Genomic DNA, 21,453 nt, shown 5'->3' on the forward strand with positions numbered 1-21,453 from the left:
ACTTTTAAAGAAATTTCAGATGGAAAAATGCAAAGAAGCAAAGACACCCATGAGTACATCTATCAAGCTGTCTAAAGATGAGAGTGGTATTGATGTCAGTATGAAGCAATACAGAGGCATGATAGGCAGTCTACTGTATCTTACAGCAAGTCGGCCGGATCTATGTCTGAGTGTAGGCATTTGTGTAAGATATCAAGCAAATCCCAAACAGTCACATTTGGAGGCTGTAAAAAGAATCATCAAATATGTGAAAGGGACAGTTGATCTCGGTATCTGGTACTCTAAAGGATCTAATAAGAATCTAGTTGGATATTGCGATGCAGACTATGCAGGAAGTGTTGTTGATCGAAAAAGCACAAGTGGAGGATGTTTTTTCTTAGGGAACAATCTGATTGCTTGGCTAAGCAAAAAGCAAAATTTTGTGTCTCTATCAACTGCAGAATCTGAATATATTGCTATGGGAAGTTGTTGTACTCAATTGCTTTGGATGAAACAAATGTCAGCTGATTATGGCATGGATTCTGGTGTACTTCAAGTCTATTGTGACAGCAAAAGTGCTATTGACATATCCAAAAATCCGGTTCAGCATTCAAGAACTAAGCGCATTGATGTCAGACATCATTTTATACGAGAGCTTGTTGAGAAGAAACAGGTTCTTATTGAGCATGTGGAAATAGAGGTGCAGCTAGCTGATATGTTCACAAAAGCATTGGATTTCAGTCAGTTTTCTTTTTTAAGAAATTCGAATGGAGTTTGTGCTATGTGAATCGGATTCTGTCTGATTCAAGGTACTGATTCAGGATGATGCAGTTCAAGTTATTTTACCGAAATAATAATCAGTTCCGTATTTTCTGGGATTTCAAAAGTTTAAATTTAAAAGAGAAAAGGAAAGAAAAATCGTTGTTTCCTCGAGATTCGGGTATCCAAAGAAAAGACGATCTTTTAGAAGGAGAGAGTGAAGGATGTGACCTCATAGTGAAAAAAAAAAAAAAAGACGAAGAAGTCGAGGGGTCTAGGTTTTTTTTTTTGCACAAAAATGGTGAAAGCTACTCTACGCGGGTTGATCGGCCGAAATCGTGGTGCTTCTACTGCTCGAGACGATGGTGCTCTCAATCATCCTCAGCTGATTGATGAATCGAGTGATTCAGAAACTACTCCTTCTCCTGTTCAGGCTCTTGTACCTTACGAGTTGGACTCCAGTGCTTCTCCTGTTTCGGATCCGGTTGCTACTCCACAAGCTGACATCGGTGAAGCATCTGCATCTGCGTATGCGTCAGCTCAGGATCATCCGACGGACGAGGAATCAACGCCGGTGTCTCGACCTGAACCAGTTCCAATTTCAGTCGAAATTCCAGAAGTTGATCCAACTGTTTCAGTTCAAGATCAGTTTCAACAGCAAGAGATGAAGAAGAGACAGCATACAGAATCAAACGCGCCTGAGTCTTCCAAAAAGCGTCGAATTAAGAAAGGTATTTCTAAATCTCCAGGGTTTGATTCATCACGTTTTGTGTCTCGTGCTGCTCAGTTACGGTATAATAGCTTCATCTCTCGTCGGTTTATTCAAGAACGTCGTGTTGATATTCTCAAGGAAGATACTTGGGGTTATTGTCAGAAGATTACGGATGTAGGATTAGAAGAACTTGCCTTTGAACTTGCTGATTATGTCAAAGCAATTGTCTGTGAGTTTTATGCTAATCTCCCTTCAGAGATGTCTCCTTCTGGTGTTCAAGTGTTTGTTCGGGGTTAGATGTTCGAGTTTTCTCCAACAGCTATTAATCGTGCATTACTTCAGAAGCCTCTGACTAAAGCAGAACGTCGAGCAGATGCCGCTGATAATGATATTGCAATTGATCAGGTTGCCAGAGTTCTTAGTGGGAAGGATAAATCTAACTGGAAAGGTTTAAGTGTCAAGAATTTACCTGCTGGAGTTGGAGCTTTGCTTATGATTGCTGCTTACAATTTGGTTCCATCCTCACATAAGAATCATCTTGCTGAAAAACGGGCCAGGGTAGTATACAAGATTTTTCAAGGTATTCGGTTTGATGTAGGTCAGCTGGTTTATGAACAAGTCATGGCATGGAATTCAATTCAGAATGATGATAAGCGTTGGCTGATCTTTCCGCGAGTTATCACTGAGTTACTGCTTGTACAGGGTGACATTATTGGTGAAGATGAGGACTTTATTGTTGCTGATGACTATGTGAAAGATCCTCGCACTGGTGAAGTTTATGCTAAGAAGTATCCGGGTGATGACAGTTTTGGGTGTACTGATGCTCCTGCGCATAAGGGTCCTTCTTCTGGTTATAATGTTATTCAGCTTGGGGAAATTCGTCTACCCTGTAGTGGGGATAACAGTGATGCAGCATCTTATGCAGCTTTGGTTGATACTGCTGTTGTTCTGAAAAAGCTTTCGGATGATGTTCTGAAGAAACTTACTACAGTTGTTGATCAATTGATTCAGAATCATCCCATGGCCAAGAAAGCTTGATTTTTGGTTTTTAACCTATGTATCTCAAGCAGGGGGAGAAGAGATCATTGATTATGGGGGAGTATTTGCTGCTGCTAGTGATGGGTTGTTTGATCATGGGGGAGTTTGAAGTTTTTTGTTGTTTTTGAAATTTCATGTTGAACTTTGCAAGTTTGCTTCCGTTTGTTTCAGTTTTAAGTTTCAAGTTGAACAATCTAGGAACTCAGTTTGTTTGAAGACTTCTTTGAATTTCAGAGTATTTTAAAGTTTGTCTTGGCTTAAAACTTCGGTAGTACAAAGATCTAACGTACAGATGCTTGAAGACTACAAGGTTAAAAAGGGGGAGATTGAAGATGCAATCTGAACAACAGAGTGTACTAGTGCAGCAAATAGTTCAGAAGACTTAACGAAAGAAGAAACAACAAAGAAGGAAAATGAGGAAAGGCGGTTTGGCTTGGGCACAAGACAAAGAAGAAGTGTCTAGAAGCATTTAGAAGCGTGAAGACTTTACTTTTATAAGAATAAAAGTAAATTAGAAGAGTTGGATAATTTCCTAATCCATAAAGAAAAAGGAAAATATCCTAAAACCTATTTAGAAGTGGAATAGGAATTTCCTGTTGTATGGAGATGTCCTAGTTCTATAAATAGGGAGTTAAGGCTTGAAGAAAGCTTGGCACAATTAAGAGAAAGAGATCTTGCAATAAGATTTAACTTGAGAGAAAAGAAAGTTGAGAGCTTATCGAGTGCATAGGGTTTCTTTGAGTGATTCTAAGATCAAGTGTATGATCTTAGAAGGAGGGTCTTTGAGAGATTAGGAATTTGTTTAGGGAAAAACCCATTGTAAACAGAATTTCTATATATCAAAGATAGCGTTTTGAGAAATCCAGTTTTTAATATTCTGATCTAGTTCAATCCGTAAGACTCTTGATTTTTCAATATCAATCATATTTTTTATACGTACAATACTTCAATATTGAGAATGAATCCCTATATTTCACAAAACTATTCGTGTCCAATGCTAAGATCAAAAACCTCAAACTCTTTTTTTTATAAGAAGATACTACTACTAGGAGGATTTACAAAACACTATTATTATTATTATACGGAACCTATTTTCATTTCGCTGAAAAAACTTATATACATTTCGCAATATTTTTCTAAACATCAAAAAGAAAAGGGGTTTCCAAATATTTGCAACCATCAATCATGATTATTTTTTGGACGACCTGTTGTTTTTGTTGCTGTTGCTGTCATGAACATTAAATACAAATCTAATAAATGTTGTACGAATTTTGCGTGTAATAAATGCCTCAGGGCCGGCTCGAAGCTCGCTGATCGTCCTTTTTTCGTGTCTCTATTCCACACACCATCCTCTATTTATTTCTTTTTTTCTCTCTTCTTCTATTTTTTTGTTTTTTTAAAAATAATTTCTATATAAATATACTTATTTCGTATCAAGAATCATAGATCGTGAATTCATTGCTTCCTTTGGCTTTTTCTTTCCTCTAGACGACATTAAAACCAGACCAGACCAAGAAATACATTTAATTAACTTCTTTTTCCCCTTTTTTCAAAAATTCTCTCTTTTTGATCCTATCTTCTCCTCCTCTTTATTTTCACTTTGGGGTTTGTCTGTCTCTTCTATTATGAGTCTAAGCGTCTTACTTGCTGTTCAATAGTTTTTTCTTATTTTGTCTCTCTGTGAATTTCTCTATTCGAAAAGAACCGTGGTTTTCCTTTTCCTTTGTTTTGTTAGTGCTAGCCTGCTAGGTCAGGGAAATAAAAATTATGGGAAGAACACCTTGTTGTGATAAGAAAGGTTTGAAGAAAGGTCCATGGACGCCTGAAGAAGATGAGGTTCTTGTTGCCCATATCAAGAAAAATGGCCATGGAAGCTGGAGAACACTCCCTAAGGAAGCTGGTAAAAAACTTATATTCTTCTTCCTCTTTTCCTCATTTCGTGAGATTCCTTAGAGAGATTTTGGAGAAAGTTTTCATCTTTACATCAAGCTTTTTTACTCCAAAACTCCATTTCCATTTCTTAAAGAAGAAAAAGTTTTCATCTTTATGTAAGGTTTTTTGGCTTTTGGAGTACCTTCATACGGGACTAGGGTTCTTGAGTGATTTCATGGAGGAAAAGCGTTTCATCTTTATAAGTTTTTTGTTTTCATGGAGGAAAAGCGTTTCATCTTTATAAGTTTTTTGTTTTGGGCTACAGGTTTACTTCGCTGTGGAAAGAGCTGTAGACTGAGATGGACGAACTATCTACGACCAGACATAAAGAGAGGTCCTTTCACTGCTGAGGAAGAGAAACTAGTTGTCCAGCTCCATGCCATTCTCGGCAACAGGTCTTTGTTTTTTACTTGCTTCATCAGCGCTTCCGCTCTAGCTTATTCTACATTGTCTGATTTCTTGTTTTCTAAGGTGGGCTGCAATTGCAGCACAGCTCCCAGGAAGAACAGACAACGAGATCAAGAACTTATGGAACACTCATTTGAAGAAACGTCTTTTAAATATGGGTCTTGATCCCAAAACCCATGAGCCAATAACTTCATTTGGGTTAGCCAAGCAAGCTCCATCTTCTCCCACAACTCGACACATGGCTCAATGGGAGAGCGCTAGAGTTGAAGCTGAGGCAAGGCTTTCTAGAGAATCAATGCTCTTCTGCCCTTCTTCCTCTGGAGCAGGAGTAAAAACTGATTGTGATCACTTCTTACGCATATGGAACTCAGAGATTGGTGAAGCTTTCAGGAATCTTGCTCCTTTAGATGAATCAGCTACTAGTCAAAGCCCTTGCTCTCGGACAACATCCTCTTCATCTGCACTTCAGAAGAGCTCAACAAAGTCTTTTGGAGGGAAAGAGGTTACTGTGGCGATTCATGGTTCTGATTCTTCCCCATATTCAAATAATCTAGAGGATGACTCAACAGACTCTGCTCTTCAACTTCTGCTTGATTTTCCAATAAGTGATGACGATATGAGCTTTTTGGAAGAGAACATTGACAGCTACACACAGACTCCTGTTGGTGTTGTTCCCATGGTTTCTAAATTCTAATCTTATGAAAGCCTAGCTAAGATAAAGTTTGAAACTTTGGCTCTTTTTGGTCTTCTGATTTTTGGGGATCAGAAGTAGGGATATAGTATCTATGTAAATCAGCATTAGTTCAGCAGAAAATAACTCCTTGACTTGAGTCATCGATCTTCTCTGTGTGATCGATTTGATGATAATGCTTGAGAAAAATGAAACAATGAACAAATATATTTCACTCTTTGACGTTTTTCACACACCAAATCAATATACAAACAAGATTACAATCACATTGGAGAGAACAAACAAATTGTAACACTTTACAGTTGAAAACACATGAAACTTGATTTGCAAATTAATAAGATTAGAAACACCCACAAGTTGCCTTTGGAACAGTTCCAGTGGCTCTGTATTTAGCAGCAGTTTCTTCTGCTTTGAGAATGTCTTCTCCACGCTTAGCTTCGACCAATGCCCTTCTCTCTTCTGCTTCCTTGTGAATCGCTGCAACCTTGTTCTTCATCCTCTCTGCATACTCTGCTTTCTTCTTCTCTAGTTGCTCCTGCAGTCCAAACACATTTCAAATTATTACACTTTCATCACAATCACACTAACACAGTTTTATCTCTGTTACTCTATATTGCTAAGTTTATTTATTATACCTCGATTTTCTTGAGCTGCGCTTCAACAGCGGCTTTCTTGCTGTTTTCCCAAGCAAGAACATCAGAGATCTTCTTCTCGGCTCTGTTCCATTTCAATTTGTTACCAAAATCAGACAAAGAAACCTAAATAACAAAACCAGTAATAAGAAGCTAGTACTCTCTCTTACTTGTTCTCTGCTTTGCTCTTTTCGCTGTCTTCCCACGCTCTGACGAAAGACAATCTCTTCTCCTTTGACAAATCAGCTAGCTTAACATCTAAAATACAAAAAAAAATAAAAAAATGAAGCTCAGTAACTTGCACAAAACATAAATTCACAACCAGAAAGTAGTCATATAGTTTAATTGTTGTTTTAAGCTCACCTCTATCGAGAGAAGCAGACGAAGATTTGGTAGGTGCAGGCTCCTCTACAGGTTCTGGAAAAGAATCTCAATTCTATTAGGATAACTTCATAAACATCAACTTCCCTAAACGTGACACAAAGCGCATACAGAACATATGGCATATACATAGAATTGGCAACAAAACAACAAAAAAATAACCAATTAAGCACACAATATAAAGGCGTTTCATTTCAACAATTGCAAATATAAATCTCGAGATTGCCATATTATAATGTTTAATCGTTTTGCAAGAACCACTTTTTTATATAATCTCTGGGGAAACACAATCCCAATAACATAATTCTCTGCAGAAAGCTCTGAAACCAATAATAAATCCTAATTGCTTTAAAAAAGAGTCCAAAATAAACTCAACCCCAAAACCCATAATTTATCATCAAAGCATAAGAGACCAAAACCATCAATAATTAATATTATGGCCCTAAAGAGATCAGATAAATAACTTACGCTCAACAACGGCAAGGGCTTTGGAATCATCCGAAATATGCTCCTGAGGTGGGTCTTGAATTTTCTCCTCCGTAACGTCTTTAGTGACATCAGCCGGAGCCGGAGCCGGAGCCGGAACAGGGGCTGGAGCAGGAATCTCCACCGGAGCTGGAGCCGCAACCTTGGCCGGAGACTCTGTGTCTAAGGCTATCTTCTGCTCCTCTGCCATTGTCTCTCAGCCGCCGAAGAAACAACCAGAGAGAAAAAAGAAAAGAAAAAAAAAATCAAAGTAAAAACGAAAATGGAATGACAAAAAAATTGATAATTAGGTATATTTCTATTTTCCAAACAACAGAGATTAGCTGACACCGTGGAACCTATTAACCGTGAAATTTGTTTAAACTTATCTAACTTTTTACATCCGTTGATCTTTCAAGTAAGTAGATCCTACGGCTTTAAGCCAATGATCCGTTGTGGATCCACGTGAACTACAATGCACCTGATCACAAAACTCAGCTTGCCGACAGACAGGCAATTGCGGTTAATCCATGCCACGTAATGAAATATTCCAAAAAAGACATAAAAAAATACAGACTGTTTTGAGAGAATAGTCGATTAAAAAACAAAACAAATTTTTTACTGTTTTGAGAATAATTAATAATTTAAGTGGATTTTCTAATTAAATAATAATATGTCTGGACAAAAAGCGTGACGTGGAGGAAGACACGCTGGAGACAGATAAGATACAAAAAGAGAGATGTTTTCTTCTGAGTTGTTTTGCTCTATTGGCGCGTGGACATTATCCCATCAATTGGATATTTTAAGGAGCGCGTGTAATGATTGATGAACGATTACGGGCAAGTAAGATGGGCCTGATTTGGTTGGGCCGATTTCACATTAGTTAGGAGATTATCCATTTCCAAAAAGAGGAGAGAGATGGACAAGGTTTGTTGACCAACTCTACCCCACAACATTTGTTGACTAAACTACACTGAGACTCTCTTACCAAGTTTCTGCGCAGTTTCTTCTGTAGATATGCATGAGAAACCTTCTCGTAGTTGTAGAGCATTCCTAATTTCATGATTTTTGCAGTGTGATTTCCCATCGAGTTTAAAACAAAATTTTAAAAGGTTTTGCATGATACCCATTCGCCTTGTAACCCGTATAAATCATACTTATACTCTTTTAAGTCTTAATACAATGTTATTTTTAGTTTTTTTTTTTTGGGGGGGGGTGGGGGGGGAAGAAGCTATCTCTAGAAATGGCCTAATCACAGTTAATTTAGCTCCTATATGCCCCATGATACTTTAAAGGGCTTTTAACAGAGACCCTTTTAGTGAACGAATGAAGATTTTAGTGACTGAAAAGTAAATCTTAGATTGTTGATCTTTTAATGTCTACGAGACTTGAGGCTTGCCGAAGTTAGACACGCTACTTATAGATTTATAGTGCAGTTGGCCACGTTACAACTTGTATTTGTAGGTAGTTAAAAATTACAACATATTGACTTGTTAGAACGAGCCACGTTAAATCATTGGGATTTAGTTAGACTAATTGATGAGAAATTCAGGATAGTTGTCTAGTGATGAGTATTTAAAAACAATATATATATTTATATACTAGGGTTTAATTTGTTTGGTAACCTAAAATATATATATCATGATTGAAGAAACGTGCGTAAGTGAACCAGCCAAAACCTCTAAATTAAAAAAATCACAAAATTAAACATGAGACGAAAGAGCCAAAGTGCTTCAAGACTCGGGTTCTGTTCCTTAACTAGTCTCGTATCTCATTGGTCTTTTTCTCGATTCTTTCTTCAAAAAAAAATGCAGATGAATAACATCGCAAAACAACGTAAAACGGTGTCGCTCCCTGGAAAAAGCATTATGAAAGCAACTGTTTTCATCGTCGCTTCTCTATTCATTTCAGCTACCCTCTTGCACTTCTTGGGCTATCTCCATTTTGTGAGTTTTATAAATCCAAAATCCCTAACCTTTAGATATATCTCAGTCTTATCATTTTTTTTTTGCTTTCTTTCAGAATGTTTTTGCAGGTTTCAAGCTAATAACAAAGACAAATGAACCCAAATTCCCATACCGATGCGACGTCGCACAGAACCAATCACATCAAACTCATCATTACTCCCATAATAGCTTCTCGAGATTAAATCCAAACCGTTCACAACAAACCACGTGTCCTTCTTATTTCCGTTGGATCCACGAGGATCTGCGGCCGTGGAAAGAAACGGGGATAACTAGAAGGATGGTCGAAGAAGCGAGCAGGACGGCGCATTTTAGATTGGTGATCCGTAACGGGAAAGCGTACGTTAAGAGATATAAGAAGTCAATCCAAACACGAGCTGATTTTACTCTGTGGGGAATCGTACAGTTGTTACGGTGGTACCCTGGGAAATTACCTGATCTTGAGCTCATGTTCGACGCTGATGATCGTCCCGTCGTCCGATCTGTTGACTTTATAGGTCAACGAGACAAGGAAGCACCTCCAGTTTTCCGTTACTGTTCTGATGACGCCAGCTTGGACATTGTTTTTCCTGATTGGTCCTTCTGGGGATGGTACGCAGACCCAACCACATTGCTGGGCTTATTTTCCATTTTAAGACTATTAATGTGGGCTTTTTAATGGGCCAGGGCTGAAGTGAACGTAAAGCCATGGGAAAAATCGCTGGAGGCGATAAAAGAAGGGAACAATATGACGCAATGGGAGGATCGCGTGGCGTATGCTTATTGGAGAGGCAATCCTTATGTTGATCCTACGAGAGGAGATCTTCTCAAGTGTAATGTTTCTGAACATGAAGACTGGAATACTCGTCTGTATGTTCAGGTTTTCCCAATATTTCAATCTCCAAAAGATTTTATAATCACATAAAGCAATATTTATTTGATAGTTATCTGAATTTGAATAATTAATGGTTTTAAAGGATTGGGATAAGGAATCAAAAGAAGGGTTCAAGAACTCTAACCTAGAGAACCAGTGCACCCACAGGTAAAAAAGGAGGTTTACTCTATACATTTTAGTACGTTTTAAGTTTGAATACACATGATCCAAACCTTCTAAGCATTGTTTTGGGGGGTAATATTAATTACTGCAGATACAAGATATATATAGAAGGATGGGCATGGTCGGTTAGTGAGAAATACATAATGGCATGCGACTCAATGACTTTATATGTAAAACCAAGATTCTATGATTTCTACATACGAGGAATGACGCCATTACAACACTATTGGCCAATCAGAGACGATTCCAAGTGTACTTCTCTCAAATTCGCCGTACATTGGGGGAATACCAATGTGCACAAGGTCCATTTTACACTAATTAAAGATTTATTACATTTTGACCTTTTAAGTTTGATTTGAATCAAGTTAACCCATGATATTTTGTTGTTGTTGTGTAGGCTCGTGAGATAGGGGAGATGGGGAGTAGATTTATAAGAGAGGAGGTGAATATGAAGTATGTGTATGACTACATGTTTCATTTACTGACAGAGTATGCGAAGCTCTTGAAGTTCAAGCCGGAGGTTCCTTTCGATGCGGAGGAGATCACGCCGGATAGTATGGGATGTCCAGCGACGGAGCGGTGGAGAGATTTCATGGCGGAGTCGATGGTAATGTCTCCAAGTGAAGAATCACCTTGTGAGATGCTTCCTCCTTATGACCCTCTAGAATTAAAAGAGGTGCTTGAGAGGAAAGCTAATTTAACACGTCAAGTTGAGTTATGGGAGGACCAATACTTTCAAGATCTTACCAAGAAACCATAAAACTTTTTCTTTTCATCAGTGAATTTACGAGTTACAAACGATATTTGATTATAGAAAATAAATTAGGATTTTCCTCGATCGTTAATTAAATACATAAAATTAGAAAACATGTCAGAATATTTCGAATTTTTTTTTTCTAAGTTGGTCTAAACTTGACCAAATACCTAACCATATCACCACAAAAAGAAAAAGAAAAAAACTTAAAATACTACCATGCGTAAATAATGTACAAAGTTTTTCAAATTATGTACGTAGCTAACGAGGGGTTGACAATCTTAAGCTAACTATTACGGATTCCTATACCTTAATCACGTGTCATTGGTTTTAATCATATGATAAAATGGGATTATTTTCGGAAAATAGTATTACATTACGAATTACGAGTCAAGTATTGGCCAACTCCTCGAGCTTTTTGCGTTATTAACTTATTTGCAACGACTCTTTGGTTAACTTAAAAAAAAAAAGATGCATGGAAATAAAAGTAACATCGAACACGCAACGTTAGAGGCTGAAAGAGGTTGACTTAATTAGGCTTCGCTTTAGTTCTCCTTCAAGTCTTCATAACTTCCGCTCTAATCAGTGTCAGCATAGTCTTAATTAAACTTATACTTGTATTTGTGTAGAAGAATATACAAATTCAACCCCAAATTTTTTTATTTTTTTTTTCAACCTCATAAAGAGACCTGTGAGAAGTGAGTGATTGGGTTCACTTTAAGACCCTAAACTTTGCGAGCTAGTCTTCTCTAGCTGACTAGCTCTCTCTCCCTCTCTAGACGATCTTATTATCTTTCTTTTCATCTTCTGTTCGATGGGAGAGAGCATACACGTGGCTCAATCCACAGGATATCACCATCAGAGACAACAAAACCAATTTGTGATGAATTCGAGCTCTAAATTATCAAAGACATGGGTCACAACGACAATCTTCATCTTCGTTTTCTTCATCATCGTCTTTGGCGCTTCTCTTTCTTGGTTGGATATGGTATACAATTTTTATCTCTTTCTTAGTATGATATGGCATACAATGCATATAAATATTTCAGAAATATGCTTTTAAATTGCCTTTGAAAAAAAAAATGTATATATAAATAAATAAATGATGTAGTGAATTGCATAAAAGACATATGTTACCGTTAATTAATTAGTCCAAATAGGTTTGAGCAAACAGAAAGAGACATCGTTTAATTCGTACCCATTTCTTCAATTTGTAGCATTGATATTTCCTATGAATGTTTAGTTTGTATTAGGTACTGAGAGTAGAATCCAAATATCGTCAATATCCACAAGAAACACCAATAAGACAAGTAGCCCCAAGAACATCATCAAGATCCCATTAAACTGCACATCACTCAACAGCAACACCACACAAACATGTCCTTCAAACTATCCAACCAAGCCAGATCCAGATATCTCTTCCTCGGAAACTTGCCCTGACTACTTCAGATGGATCCAACAAGACCTAAAGGTATGGGAAGAGACAGGGATCACAAGGGAAACACTAGAGAGAGCAAAACCAAATGCTCATTTCAGACTAGTGATAAAAGCAGGGAGATTGTATGTTCATAAGTACGATAGGGCTTATCAGACAAGAGATGTGTTCACTATTTGGGGGATCCTTCAGCTCCTGAGAATGTATCCTGGTCAAGTCCCTGATCTTGAGCTTCTCTTCCTCTGCCATGATAAACCCGGTGTCTGGAAAAGAGACTTTAGACAAGAGGACAACACCACGTGGCCTCCTCCGCCGTTGTTCCATTACTGTGGGCACCGTGATGCATACGACATCGTGTTCCCTGATTGGAGCTTCTGGGGTTGGTACGTAAGTGTTTTTAGAATCAAATCACATACTTTTCGGATTAGCAGCTCGCTGTTATATACACTACATATAGCCTTAGATATAAGTAAATCATAAAAGGAATAAATAATAACGAAAAATGTATATGTATAATTAAATAAATTACTTCAAATTAAAATGATACAAAAAACAAATATTATATTTTCTTTTTATATAATTTGTAGTAATTAATTAAAAATATAGGAGAATAAAATTAAAGTAAGTGATATATATATGATAGGCCGGAGGTGAACATAAAGGAGTGGAATAAGTTATCAGAGGCGATCAAAGAAGGGAACAAACAGATAAAATGGGAAGATAGGGTTCCTTACGCTTACTGGAAAGGGAATCCTATGGTTTCTATTTCAAGAAGAAACTTTATGAAATGTAACTTTTCGGACAAGTATGATCCCATGGTTCGTCTCTATGTCCAGGTATACATATCTATCTATAAATTTGTATTCATACATATATATCGGAAACTGTTATCGAGTTTTTGGTCTTGAAACCACTTAATCTGAAATCAAACAACATGTGATTTTAATATACAATTGACATGGACATTTAGATTTCGTTGTCGTGTTTATTTCAGGACTGGAAAAGAGAGAGTAGGGCAGGGTTCAAAGGATCAAATTTAGAAGATCAATGCACCCACAGGTGTATGTAAATATATGTTTGCAAAATGATCGATTTAACAAACTAAATATATAGCTAGCACCGTTGTTGTCTTGTTGAGATTTGGATTTGGTAATGAAGGTACAAGATTTACATAGAAGGGAATGCATGGTCAGTGAGCGAGAAGTACATATTAGCATGTGATAGCATGACTCTACTGATTAAACCGGAGTTTTATGACTTCTTCGTAAGAAGTATGATCCCAATGACGCATTACTGGCCCATCAGACCTGACCATTGTGGTGATCTCAAGTTTGCTGTCGAATGGGGCAACAACAACACCGACAAGGTAACTAGCTAGTAAAAAATTAGAAGTATCAATTAAATTCTAATTTGAATCTAAGTATCTTGCATTATAATAATGTTTTATGTCTCATGATGCATGATCTTATATATACATCAATATATATAGGCGCAAGGAATTGGAAGGCAAGGAAGTGAGTACCTGATGAAGAACCTAGAGATGAAGTATGTATATGATTACATGTTGTATGTGTTGCAAGGCTATGGTAAGTTGATGAAGTTGGATGTGACAGTGCCTGAAAATGCCACTGAAGTTTGTTCGGAGACGATGGCTTGTCCGATTACAGACGGTGGACTGATTAGGCAGTGCATGGATGACTCGTTGGTTATGTCTCCGAGCGTCAAGGCGGCTTGTGATCTGCCACAACCTTATAGTGACGATGAGATGAAGAGTTTTCTTGAGAAGCAAGAAACTGCGGAGAGAGAGACTGGGAAGTGGACCGATGAGTATTGGGAGGTCCAAAACAAGATTTTTCAGCAGTAAACCTTATAACTGTGAGTCGCTAAGTTATTAAAATGTTTGTTAACTGTGCAAATTTTAGTTAATTACTTTGGTTTGATTCAGCATGTGTCTAAATTAACCAATAAATGTGTGCATAAGGTATGTATAATTGATACAAACATATTATAAATCGAGCAAATACTATATTTTTAAGAATGACAATGAAATAATTGTTTGTTTCCCCCTCATCTTTTGTAATTTGGACGTCTAGCCGATTGATAGAAACGTTTAACACTTTAGAATCTGAAAATATATGTAAAATAGACTGAGTAGAATTTGGTTCTTCTACAAGAAGTTCTTTGAGAAGAAATTTAATTTAACACGTCTTGTTAGTGGGAAGGACCAATACTTCCTTGATTAGACCAATAAAAACCTTGTTTTTTTTAAATGATCATTAGCATTTTGTCTAATATATTTTTCAACTTATACTTTGATGTTTGATCCTACTATTATTTAAACGGTTTTACACTTAACTAATATTTATGTATAATGATCTTCTTATATTCTCAAATAATTAACTGAACCCTTTTAAAATTAGTTTGCCAGAAGAGATATACTTATAAATTTATCATGCCTTGTGTTAGTGTATAAAACCTATTAAAATTATACGATTAATGAGAGAGTGAAGGAATCTCCAGCTAATTTTACAGATTAGTAGACCTTAACACATGAGATGCACTGACAAGACTTGAAATTTTTAAACCGGTCCCCAGCCTGGTCTTTTTGTGTTGCTAATTTTTTTTTTTTCTTTTCGCTTATGCGTTTTTATCAACTTAATTTGTTGCAAAATGACTCTCAGTTAGTTAGTTACATAATTACAACAAGATGGAATGAAGCTTGCTCGGATGTTTGTGACTTGATATGATTTGAATTTGATTATGTAAATGGAGTTTCTTTTTTCGGAATATCGCATATAATTTTCTTTTAATAAATAGAACATAGGAGGTTTTTATCTCTTATCCATTAGAAAAAAAACAAGATGAAATGAAAAAAGAAGATATGGAACGTTACAAACCCTTCATCGATTCTAGTTTGTACATATGGATAGGATGATGTGATTTTTTTTTTTCTCTGTTTTGCTTTGGCATGAAGTGAAACTAATTTTGTCAAAGTAAATTTAATTACGGAACTTTCGAGGGTAATATTATCAAACAGAATTAAGATAAGGTAGAAACTAGTCCTGGGTTTGGCCTATCCCAATCCCTAAACCTTTTTTTTTTCTCCAATACGTCAATCTTTTAGTTTAGACCAATAGAAATTTCTTTCACTTTTTTCCTTTCATAGAAATTTCAAACTTTTTGGCCCATCTTGATCGCTCTGTTCACTCGTCCTTTTTTTTTCTTCTAATCACTTATGTTTTTGTGTGTGTGTGTGTTAGAATCACTTGTGAATTGTGTCTTATCTCATCTTACATAGAAAATCAAATCTAAAGCATATCTCCAAAAGTATAGCTTAACTTTTTTCAGAATATATATTTGGTTCTTGAAAAATGCATGATTTCGAATTTCTCTCCTTGCTGCTAATTTATTAAGATCCCCCACGGGTTCCATGAGTCTATTTCATTAAAAAAAATTTTTTTTAAAAACAAAAGTGGTCAGAATTAGTTATCTCAAAATTAATTAACACGGAATATAATAGTATTGCTATATTCATATATATCGAGACTTTCGATGGTTTGACTTTGAATTAGGCGTTCTCTGTGGTTTCTCCTTAAAGCCTTCATGAACCAATTCAGCAGTACTAAAGTCATGATCATCTTAAAGTTACTGCAAATATCCTTTTTTTTTGCTTATGCTCAAACTTAAGAGTCAGCCTAATATTAGCTTAGCTAGATCCCAAAACCCTTAGGTTAATTCATTATAGTATATTCTCTACCCCATAAAAGAGATCCATGACCAGTGAGCTCTGTTTCACAAGTTTTTCTTAATCTCTCTCTCTCCCTCTCGCTCTCTCTATCTATTTTCCCGTTGTGAATTTTTGTTCGATGAGGGAGAACACACACATGGCTCAATCCACAGACGATCACCATCAACAGAGACATCAAAACTCAATAACGAGTCTAAGCTCTAAACTTGCAAAGACATGGATCACCACCAAAGTCTTCATCTTCGTACTCTTCTTTATCTTCCTTAGTGCTTCTGTCTCTTGGATGTATACGGTATATTTATTTTTCTCTTTCTCGTCATGATCTTTCTATTATTGGCTTAATATAAGTAACACGTTGAAAAATAAAGATTAGGCTATGAAATACATACGATGGAGTGTCTATTACTTTTCTGTGTGCGTGTGTGTGTTTTTTTCTCTGCATCTACTATTTGAACCATTTAAATATTTACATTCATATTTTGCTACTTATAAACTTTTTTTTTGAGTACTTAATCATAAACTTTTCTTCGGAAGTTGGATCTTTATTAGTATTTAAACATGGTGCATGTTTGTTACCTGTTGATAGTTTCTATTAGGTGAGAATCCATTCCAAGTAACATCAATATTCACAAGAAACACCAAGGAAAGCCCTACCACAGCAACAAAAACAATTACAGATATCCCCAAGATCATTATCAAGATCCCATTGAACTGCACATCACTCAACAGCACCACAACACAGACATGTCCTACAAATTACCCAACCAAGTTCGAACCAGCCATCTCTTCCTCGGAGACATGTCCCGACTACTTCAGGTGGATCCACCGGGACTTAAAGGTATGGCAAAAGACAGGGATCACAAGGGAAACACTAGAGAAAGCAAGACCCAATGCTCACTTCAGGCTAGTGATAAAGTCAGGGAGATTATACGTTCATCAATACGAGAAAGCATTCCAAACAAGAGATGTGTTCACAATATGGGGGATACTTCAGCTTCTAAGGATGTATCCTGGTCAAATCCCTGACCTTGAGCTTCTCTTCCTCTGCCATGATAGACCCGCCATCTGGAAAAAAGACTTTAACAAAAAAAGTAAGGACACGTGGCCTCCTCCGCCGTTGTTTCACTACTGTGGTCACCGGGACGCATACGACATCGTTTTCCCTGATTGGAGCTTCTGGGGATGGTATGACCCATTCTCATCAGGACTATTATAAAATTATCTAAAATATGGTCAATAACGCATAGACGGCCCGTATCAAACACGTTATATAAATATTAGTTTATTTTCATATAGGCCTGAGCTTAACATAAAGGAGTGGAATAAGTTATCTGTGGCACTAAAAGGAGGGAACAAAAGGGTGAAATGGGAAGATAGAGTTCCCTACGCTTATTGGAAAGGAAACCCTGATGTTTCTTATATTAGAGGTGATCTTATGAAATGTAACTTCTCCGACAAGTATGATCCTATGGTTCGTCTCTATGTCCAGGTATGACATATCCAGATCATGAGTTCTAACATCTCCCCCATATATCTATAGGCAATTTCATGAATCATTGTGATCTTGTTTCTTGTGCTGTGTTAGAATTGGAGGAGTGAGATAGAGGCCGGGTTTAGAGGATCGAACCTAGAAGACCAATGCACTCACAGGTACATATGCATAATACATTTAATAGGTAACATATATGATCTAATAATTTTGTCTGCTTGTTATATTCATAAACATTTTTGGATTTGAATATGGACATTTAGATATAAGATCTACATAGAAGGCAATGCATGGTCGGTGAGCGAAAAGTATATACTCTCGTGTGATAGTATGACTCTGTTGGTTAAACCAGAGTACTACGATTTTTTCGTTCGGAGTATGGTTCCAATGAAGCATTACTGGCCCATTAGACCAAACAACAAATGTGGTGACCTCAAATTCGCTGTTGAATGGGGTAATAACAACACGGAAAAGGTAAACAATATCTAAATCAAAATTCCATGTAAATCAAAATCAGTGATGAATAATTGTCATCACTCTGTTAGTTTTTCGCAATTCTATGTGGAATCATGATTATTTTGTGATGAGATTAATCTATATTATGCAGGCACAAATCATAGGGAGACAAGGAAGTGAGTACGTGATGAAGAACTTAGAGATGAAGTATGTGTATGATTACATGTTGTATGTGTTGCAAGGCTATGGAAAACTGATGAAGTTGGATGTGACAGTGCCTGAAAATGCGACAGAAGTGTGTTCTGAGACAATGGCTTGTCCAATCACTGATGGTGGTCTGATCAGGCAGTGCATGGACGACTCCTTGGTTATGTCTCCAAGCGTCAAGGCTGCCTGCGATTTGCCTCCTCCTTATAGAGATTATGAGCTCAAGAAGCTTCTTAAGAAACAAGTACGTGCAGAAAAAAAAGTTGAGAAGTCAACCGATGAGTACTGGAACTTGAGAGGTCCAAACTAAGATTGATATTTTTAACAGAGTGAGAAATATAGCTGTAAAAGCCTGGTTTAATTTGTATGAAAATACTAAAGATAATCCAATTTAGCCAATTGACTAATATAATGTGTGGTGTCTTTTTTTTTTTCTTTTTTCTTTTATGTAGGTAAATACATTAATTTTATTAAATAAGAAAATATTTAATACACTAATTAGGGAAAAAAAAACCGAACTATTCGCTGTAAAAAAACAAAACAAAAGCGAACTATTCAAAAACAGAACATAATCAATTGCACGAAAATTCATTTAAGTTAACATGTACTGAAGATAATTAATGATTCATGAGATTCTAACAAGTGTTAAAGACGATTTGGATCCTATTTAGTATATTGGCAAATCTATCTTTTCCAGAAATATGCAGATATTATTATTTATTAACATGTATCTAAGTAAAAGTAGTAAATACATTTTTGAATAGAAAATAATACTATAAAATATGGAAATTATATTAATTGGTCAATAATATATCTTTACTGCATTGCCAAAAAAGATAAGATACAGACAGTGTAATTGTAAGACTAAAATCTAAAATACTAATTACTAATGTTTCATTGCATCAAATTACAACAAAGAAAATAAAATCTCTTCTATGATTTGGGGTTTCTGCTGAGAAATTAAACAAAATCATCTGAATCAGGCCGCAACGATGAAGATGAACAACAAAAGTTATAATCACAAGGCAAAAACGTATCATCAAAAACAGAGTTCCCATTCGAAATTAGCCATCATCACTACCTTCATCATCATCTTCATCATCATAATCGGTGCTTGGATGGATATGGTACTAATTACCAAGACTCTTTCTCATTTTTCATGTCAGTTTAGTCATTTGTATAATTTCTTTGACTGTTTGTATAGTTTGTAATAGGTAAGAGTAGAATCCACATGATGACGACATCAATATTGACATCTAGGAACACAAACATGTACCCATTAAACTGCAACACCACAGAAACATGTCCTGTAAACTACCCAAGGAGATTCGAACCAGCAACTATATCTTCCTCGGAAACTTGTCCTGACTACTTCAGATGGATCCAGCAAGACCTAAAAGTATGGGAAGAGACAGGGATCACAAGGGAAACACTCGAGAGAGCGAAACCAAACGCTCACTTCAGGCTAGTGATAAAGTCAGGGAGATTGTATGTTGACCAGTACGAGAAGGCTTATGAGTCAAGAGATGTGCTCACAATCTGGGGGATACTTCAGCTTCTCAGAATGTATCCTGGCCAAGTCCCTGATCTTGAGCTTCTCTTCTTTTGTCATGATAAACCCGTCATTTGGAGACGAGACTTTGGGCAAGCAGCAGAACCAAATGCCACGTGGCCTCCACCGCCGTTGTTTCAATACTGTGGCCACCGCGAAGCATACGGCATCGTATTCCCTGATTGGAGCTTCTGGGGCTGGTACGTATAGTGAGTGTTTTTGTTTACATTCTTAACATTTATCTAAAAAATTATAGAAAACCGTACGTACATTTTTCCAACAAAACCGTGAAATAACCTTTTCTAACTAATAAATTTGTTCTTGTTATATATAATTAAGGCCGGAGGTGAATATAAAGGAGTGGACCAAATTATCTGTGGCAATAAGAGAAGCCAACAAGAGGGTGAAATGGAAGGATAGAGTTCCATATGCGTACTGGAAAGGGAACTCTAAGGTTTGTCGGAAAAGAGGAAACTTTATGAAATGTAATATTTCCGATAAGTATGATCCCATGGTTCGTCTCTATGAGCAGGTACCTATAATGCGTGTGGATAGTTCTATCCTTAAAGCATGACTTTATTGCAAATTAGATTTGATGTGTAATTGTAATGTCGATTTCAGGATTGGGAGAAGGAAAGACATATAGGGTTCAAAAGTTCCAGCTTAGAAGACCAATGCACCCATAGGTAATACATATGCAATGACCAATACTAATACTAATCATAATTTAACTTCTTTTGGATAATTACAAACATTTTTGGGGGGGGGGGGGATTTTGTTTTGGACATTGCAGGTACAAGATATACATAGAAGGTCGAGCATGGTCGGTGAGCAAAAAATATATATTAGCATGTGACAGTATGACTCTACTGATTAAAGCACAGTACTACGATTTCTTCGCAAGAAGTATGGTTCCATTAGAACATTACTGGCCCATTAAATCTCACGACAACTGTGGTGATCTCAAGTTCGCCGTGGAATGGGGTAACAACAACACTGATAAGGTAAGCAACATATACTGTCCATGACCTTATACTTGTATAAATCATGGATGATCTTATAAATTTATAAATAGGCGCAAACTATTGGGAGGCAAGGAAGTGAATACATGATGAAAAGCCTAGAGATGAAGTATGTCTATGATTACATGTTGTATGTGTTGCAAGGCTACGGGAAACTAATGAAGCTGGATGTGACTGTGCCTCAAAACGCGTCCGAAGTGTGTTCAGAGACGATGGCTTGTCCGATCACTGACGGTGGTCTGATCAGGCAGTGCATGGACGACTCGTTGGTCATGTCTCCGAGGGTCAAGGTGGCTTGTGATTTGCCGCCGCCTTATGGAAATGATGAGCTCAATAATTTTTATGAGAAACAAGATAGTGCGGAGAGAACGGTTGAGAAGTGGAGCAATGAGTATTGGGAGATCCAAAACAAGACACTTGGACAAAGAAAGTATGTATAATCTTTAGAACAGAGTTATTATGAAGTCAGGATTTGGAATTTTGGCAGTGAAAAAGAATTAGTTAACAATTTTTGTTCTCCAATTCGGAGTTCAGTATATCAAATTATAAGTTTTTCAAAAGGTTAAGTCAGTCCTCTAATATATTACTTTTGGCAAAAGGTTAGTCGTACAACACCAACTACTTGCGAAACTAATATTGTATGTATATCATCACTTGTTGTTGTTATTATTATTATTTTTTTTTTTTGTCAACTATGTATCATTATTGGTTAGACGTCCTATTTTCACATACAATTATATAACTTTAAACCATGGAAGAATAATAATCGGAACCTTTTTGTTGTTGATAATTA

At 36.7% G+C, this 21,453-nt stretch overlaps 6 protein-coding genes across 6 annotated transcripts; 5 read left to right on the top strand and 1 right to left on the bottom strand.

The window, feature by feature from the left end:
* Window positions 1-3,857: 3,857 nt before the first annotated feature.
* LOC17885382 (transcription factor MYB41) lies at window positions 3,858-5,731 on the top strand. The gene is made up of 3 exons (XM_006292114.2): window positions 3,858-4,388; window positions 4,686-4,815; window positions 4,892-5,731. The coding sequence occupies exons 1-3, from the start codon at window positions 4,256-4,258 to the stop codon at window positions 5,520-5,522; spliced, it is 894 nt and encodes a 297-aa protein (XP_006292176.1). The 5' UTR covers window positions 3,858-4,255; the 3' UTR covers window positions 5,523-5,731.
* LOC17885019 (uncharacterized protein At3g61260) lies at window positions 5,709-7,291 on the bottom strand. Its single transcript, XM_006291788.2, has 5 exons — window positions 7,001-7,291; window positions 6,515-6,568; window positions 6,322-6,409; window positions 6,155-6,236; window positions 5,709-6,054 (listed from the first exon to the last, which is right to left on the bottom strand). Exons 1-5 carry the CDS (start codon window positions 7,206-7,208, stop codon window positions 5,860-5,862), a joined length of 627 nt encoding a protein of 208 aa, XP_006291850.1. The 5' UTR covers window positions 7,209-7,291; the 3' UTR covers window positions 5,709-5,859.
* Window positions 7,292-8,746: 1,455 nt separating this feature from the next.
* On the top strand, window positions 8,747-10,833 carry LOC17886625 (protein O-glucosyltransferase 1). The gene is made up of 6 exons (XM_006292561.2): window positions 8,747-8,943; window positions 9,020-9,552; window positions 9,628-9,820; window positions 9,918-9,982; window positions 10,089-10,299; window positions 10,395-10,833. Exons 1-6 carry the CDS (start codon window positions 8,806-8,808, stop codon window positions 10,755-10,757), a joined length of 1,503 nt encoding a protein of 500 aa, XP_006292623.1. The 5' UTR covers window positions 8,747-8,805; the 3' UTR covers window positions 10,758-10,833.
* Window positions 10,834-11,565: 732 nt separating this feature from the next.
* On the top strand, window positions 11,566-14,197 carry LOC17887165 (protein O-glucosyltransferase 1). The gene is made up of 6 exons (XM_006292792.2): window positions 11,566-11,739; window positions 11,995-12,569; window positions 12,830-13,022; window positions 13,181-13,245; window positions 13,345-13,552; window positions 13,676-14,197. Exons 1-6 carry the CDS (start codon window positions 11,566-11,568, stop codon window positions 14,048-14,050), a joined length of 1,590 nt encoding a protein of 529 aa, XP_006292854.2. The 3' UTR covers window positions 14,051-14,197.
* Window positions 14,198-15,882: 1,685 nt separating this feature from the next.
* On the top strand, window positions 15,883-18,513 carry LOC17885482 (O-glucosyltransferase rumi homolog). Its single transcript, XM_006290815.2, has 6 exons — window positions 15,883-16,226; window positions 16,521-17,119; window positions 17,231-17,423; window positions 17,520-17,584; window positions 17,687-17,897; window positions 18,031-18,513. The coding sequence occupies exons 1-6, from the start codon at window positions 16,053-16,055 to the stop codon at window positions 18,394-18,396; spliced, it is 1,608 nt and encodes a 535-aa protein (XP_006290877.1). The 5' UTR covers window positions 15,883-16,052; the 3' UTR covers window positions 18,397-18,513.
* Window positions 18,514-19,296: 783 nt separating this feature from the next.
* On the top strand, window positions 19,297-21,100 carry LOC111830670. Its single transcript, XM_023783202.1, has 5 exons — window positions 19,297-19,838; window positions 19,978-20,170; window positions 20,260-20,324; window positions 20,432-20,642; window positions 20,714-21,100. Exons 1-5 carry the CDS (start codon window positions 19,318-19,320, stop codon window positions 21,098-21,100), a joined length of 1,377 nt encoding a protein of 458 aa, XP_023638970.1. The 5' UTR covers window positions 19,297-19,317.
* Window positions 21,101-21,453: the final 353 nt, after the last annotated feature.

This window comes from Capsella rubella, unplaced genomic scaffold (genome assembly GCF_000375325.1).
Source record: "Capsella rubella cultivar Monte Gargano unplaced genomic scaffold, Caprub1_0 scaffold_5, whole genome shotgun sequence".
Taxonomy (NCBI): Eukaryota; Viridiplantae; Streptophyta; class Magnoliopsida; order Brassicales; family Brassicaceae; genus Capsella; species Capsella rubella.

Coding starts and splice junctions, on each gene's coding strand:
- LOC17885382 (XM_006292114.2), top strand. CDS start 4,256: ATGGGAAGAACACCTTGTTGTGATAAGAAAGGTTTGAAGAAAGGTCCA. Junction 4,389..4,685: donor AACACTCCCTAAGGAAGCTG/GTAAAAAACTTA, acceptor TTTGGGCTACAG/GTTTACTTCGCTGTGGAAAG. Junction 4,816..4,891: donor CATGCCATTCTCGGCAACAG/GTCTTTGTTTTT, acceptor TTGTTTTCTAAG/GTGGGCTGCAATTGCAGCAC.
- LOC17885019 (XM_006291788.2), bottom strand. CDS start 7,208: ATGGCAGAGGAGCAGAAGATAGCCTTAGACACAGAGTCTCCGGCCAAG. Junction 6,410..6,514: donor GTCTGCTTCTCTCGATAGAG/GTGAGCTTAAAA, acceptor TTTGTATTTTAG/ATGTTAAGCTAGCTGATTTG. Junction 6,055..6,154: donor CGCAGCTCAAGAAAATCGAG/GTATAATAAATA, acceptor TTTGGACTGCAG/GAGCAACTAGAGAAGAAGAA.
- LOC17886625 (XM_006292561.2), top strand. CDS start 8,806: ATGCAGATGAATAACATCGCAAAACAACGTAAAACGGTGTCGCTCCCT. Junction 9,821..9,917: donor ATACTCGTCTGTATGTTCAG/GTTTTCCCAATA, acceptor ATGGTTTTAAAG/GATTGGGATAAGGAATCAAA. Junction 9,983..10,088: donor GAGAACCAGTGCACCCACAG/GTAAAAAAGGAG, acceptor TAATTACTGCAG/ATACAAGATATATATAGAAG.
- LOC17887165 (XM_006292792.2), top strand. CDS start 11,566: ATGGGAGAGAGCATACACGTGGCTCAATCCACAGGATATCACCATCAG. Junction 13,246..13,344: donor GAAGATCAATGCACCCACAG/GTGTATGTAAAT, acceptor TTGGTAATGAAG/GTACAAGATTTACATAGAAG. Junction 13,553..13,675: donor GCAACAACAACACCGACAAG/GTAACTAGCTAG, acceptor CAATATATATAG/GCGCAAGGAATTGGAAGGCA.
- LOC17885482 (XM_006290815.2), top strand. CDS start 16,053: ATGAGGGAGAACACACACATGGCTCAATCCACAGACGATCACCATCAA. Junction 16,227..16,520: donor CTGTCTCTTGGATGTATACG/GTATATTTATTT, acceptor ACCTGTTGATAG/TTTCTATTAGGTGAGAATCC. Junction 17,898..18,030: donor GTAATAACAACACGGAAAAG/GTAAACAATATC, acceptor TATATTATGCAG/GCACAAATCATAGGGAGACA.
- LOC111830670 (XM_023783202.1), top strand. CDS start 19,318: ATGATGACGACATCAATATTGACATCTAGGAACACAAACATGTACCCA. Junction 19,839..19,977: donor GATTGGAGCTTCTGGGGCTG/GTACGTATAGTG, acceptor TATATAATTAAG/GCCGGAGGTGAATATAAAGG. Junction 20,643..20,713: donor GTAACAACAACACTGATAAG/GTAAGCAACATA, acceptor ATTTATAAATAG/GCGCAAACTATTGGGAGGCA.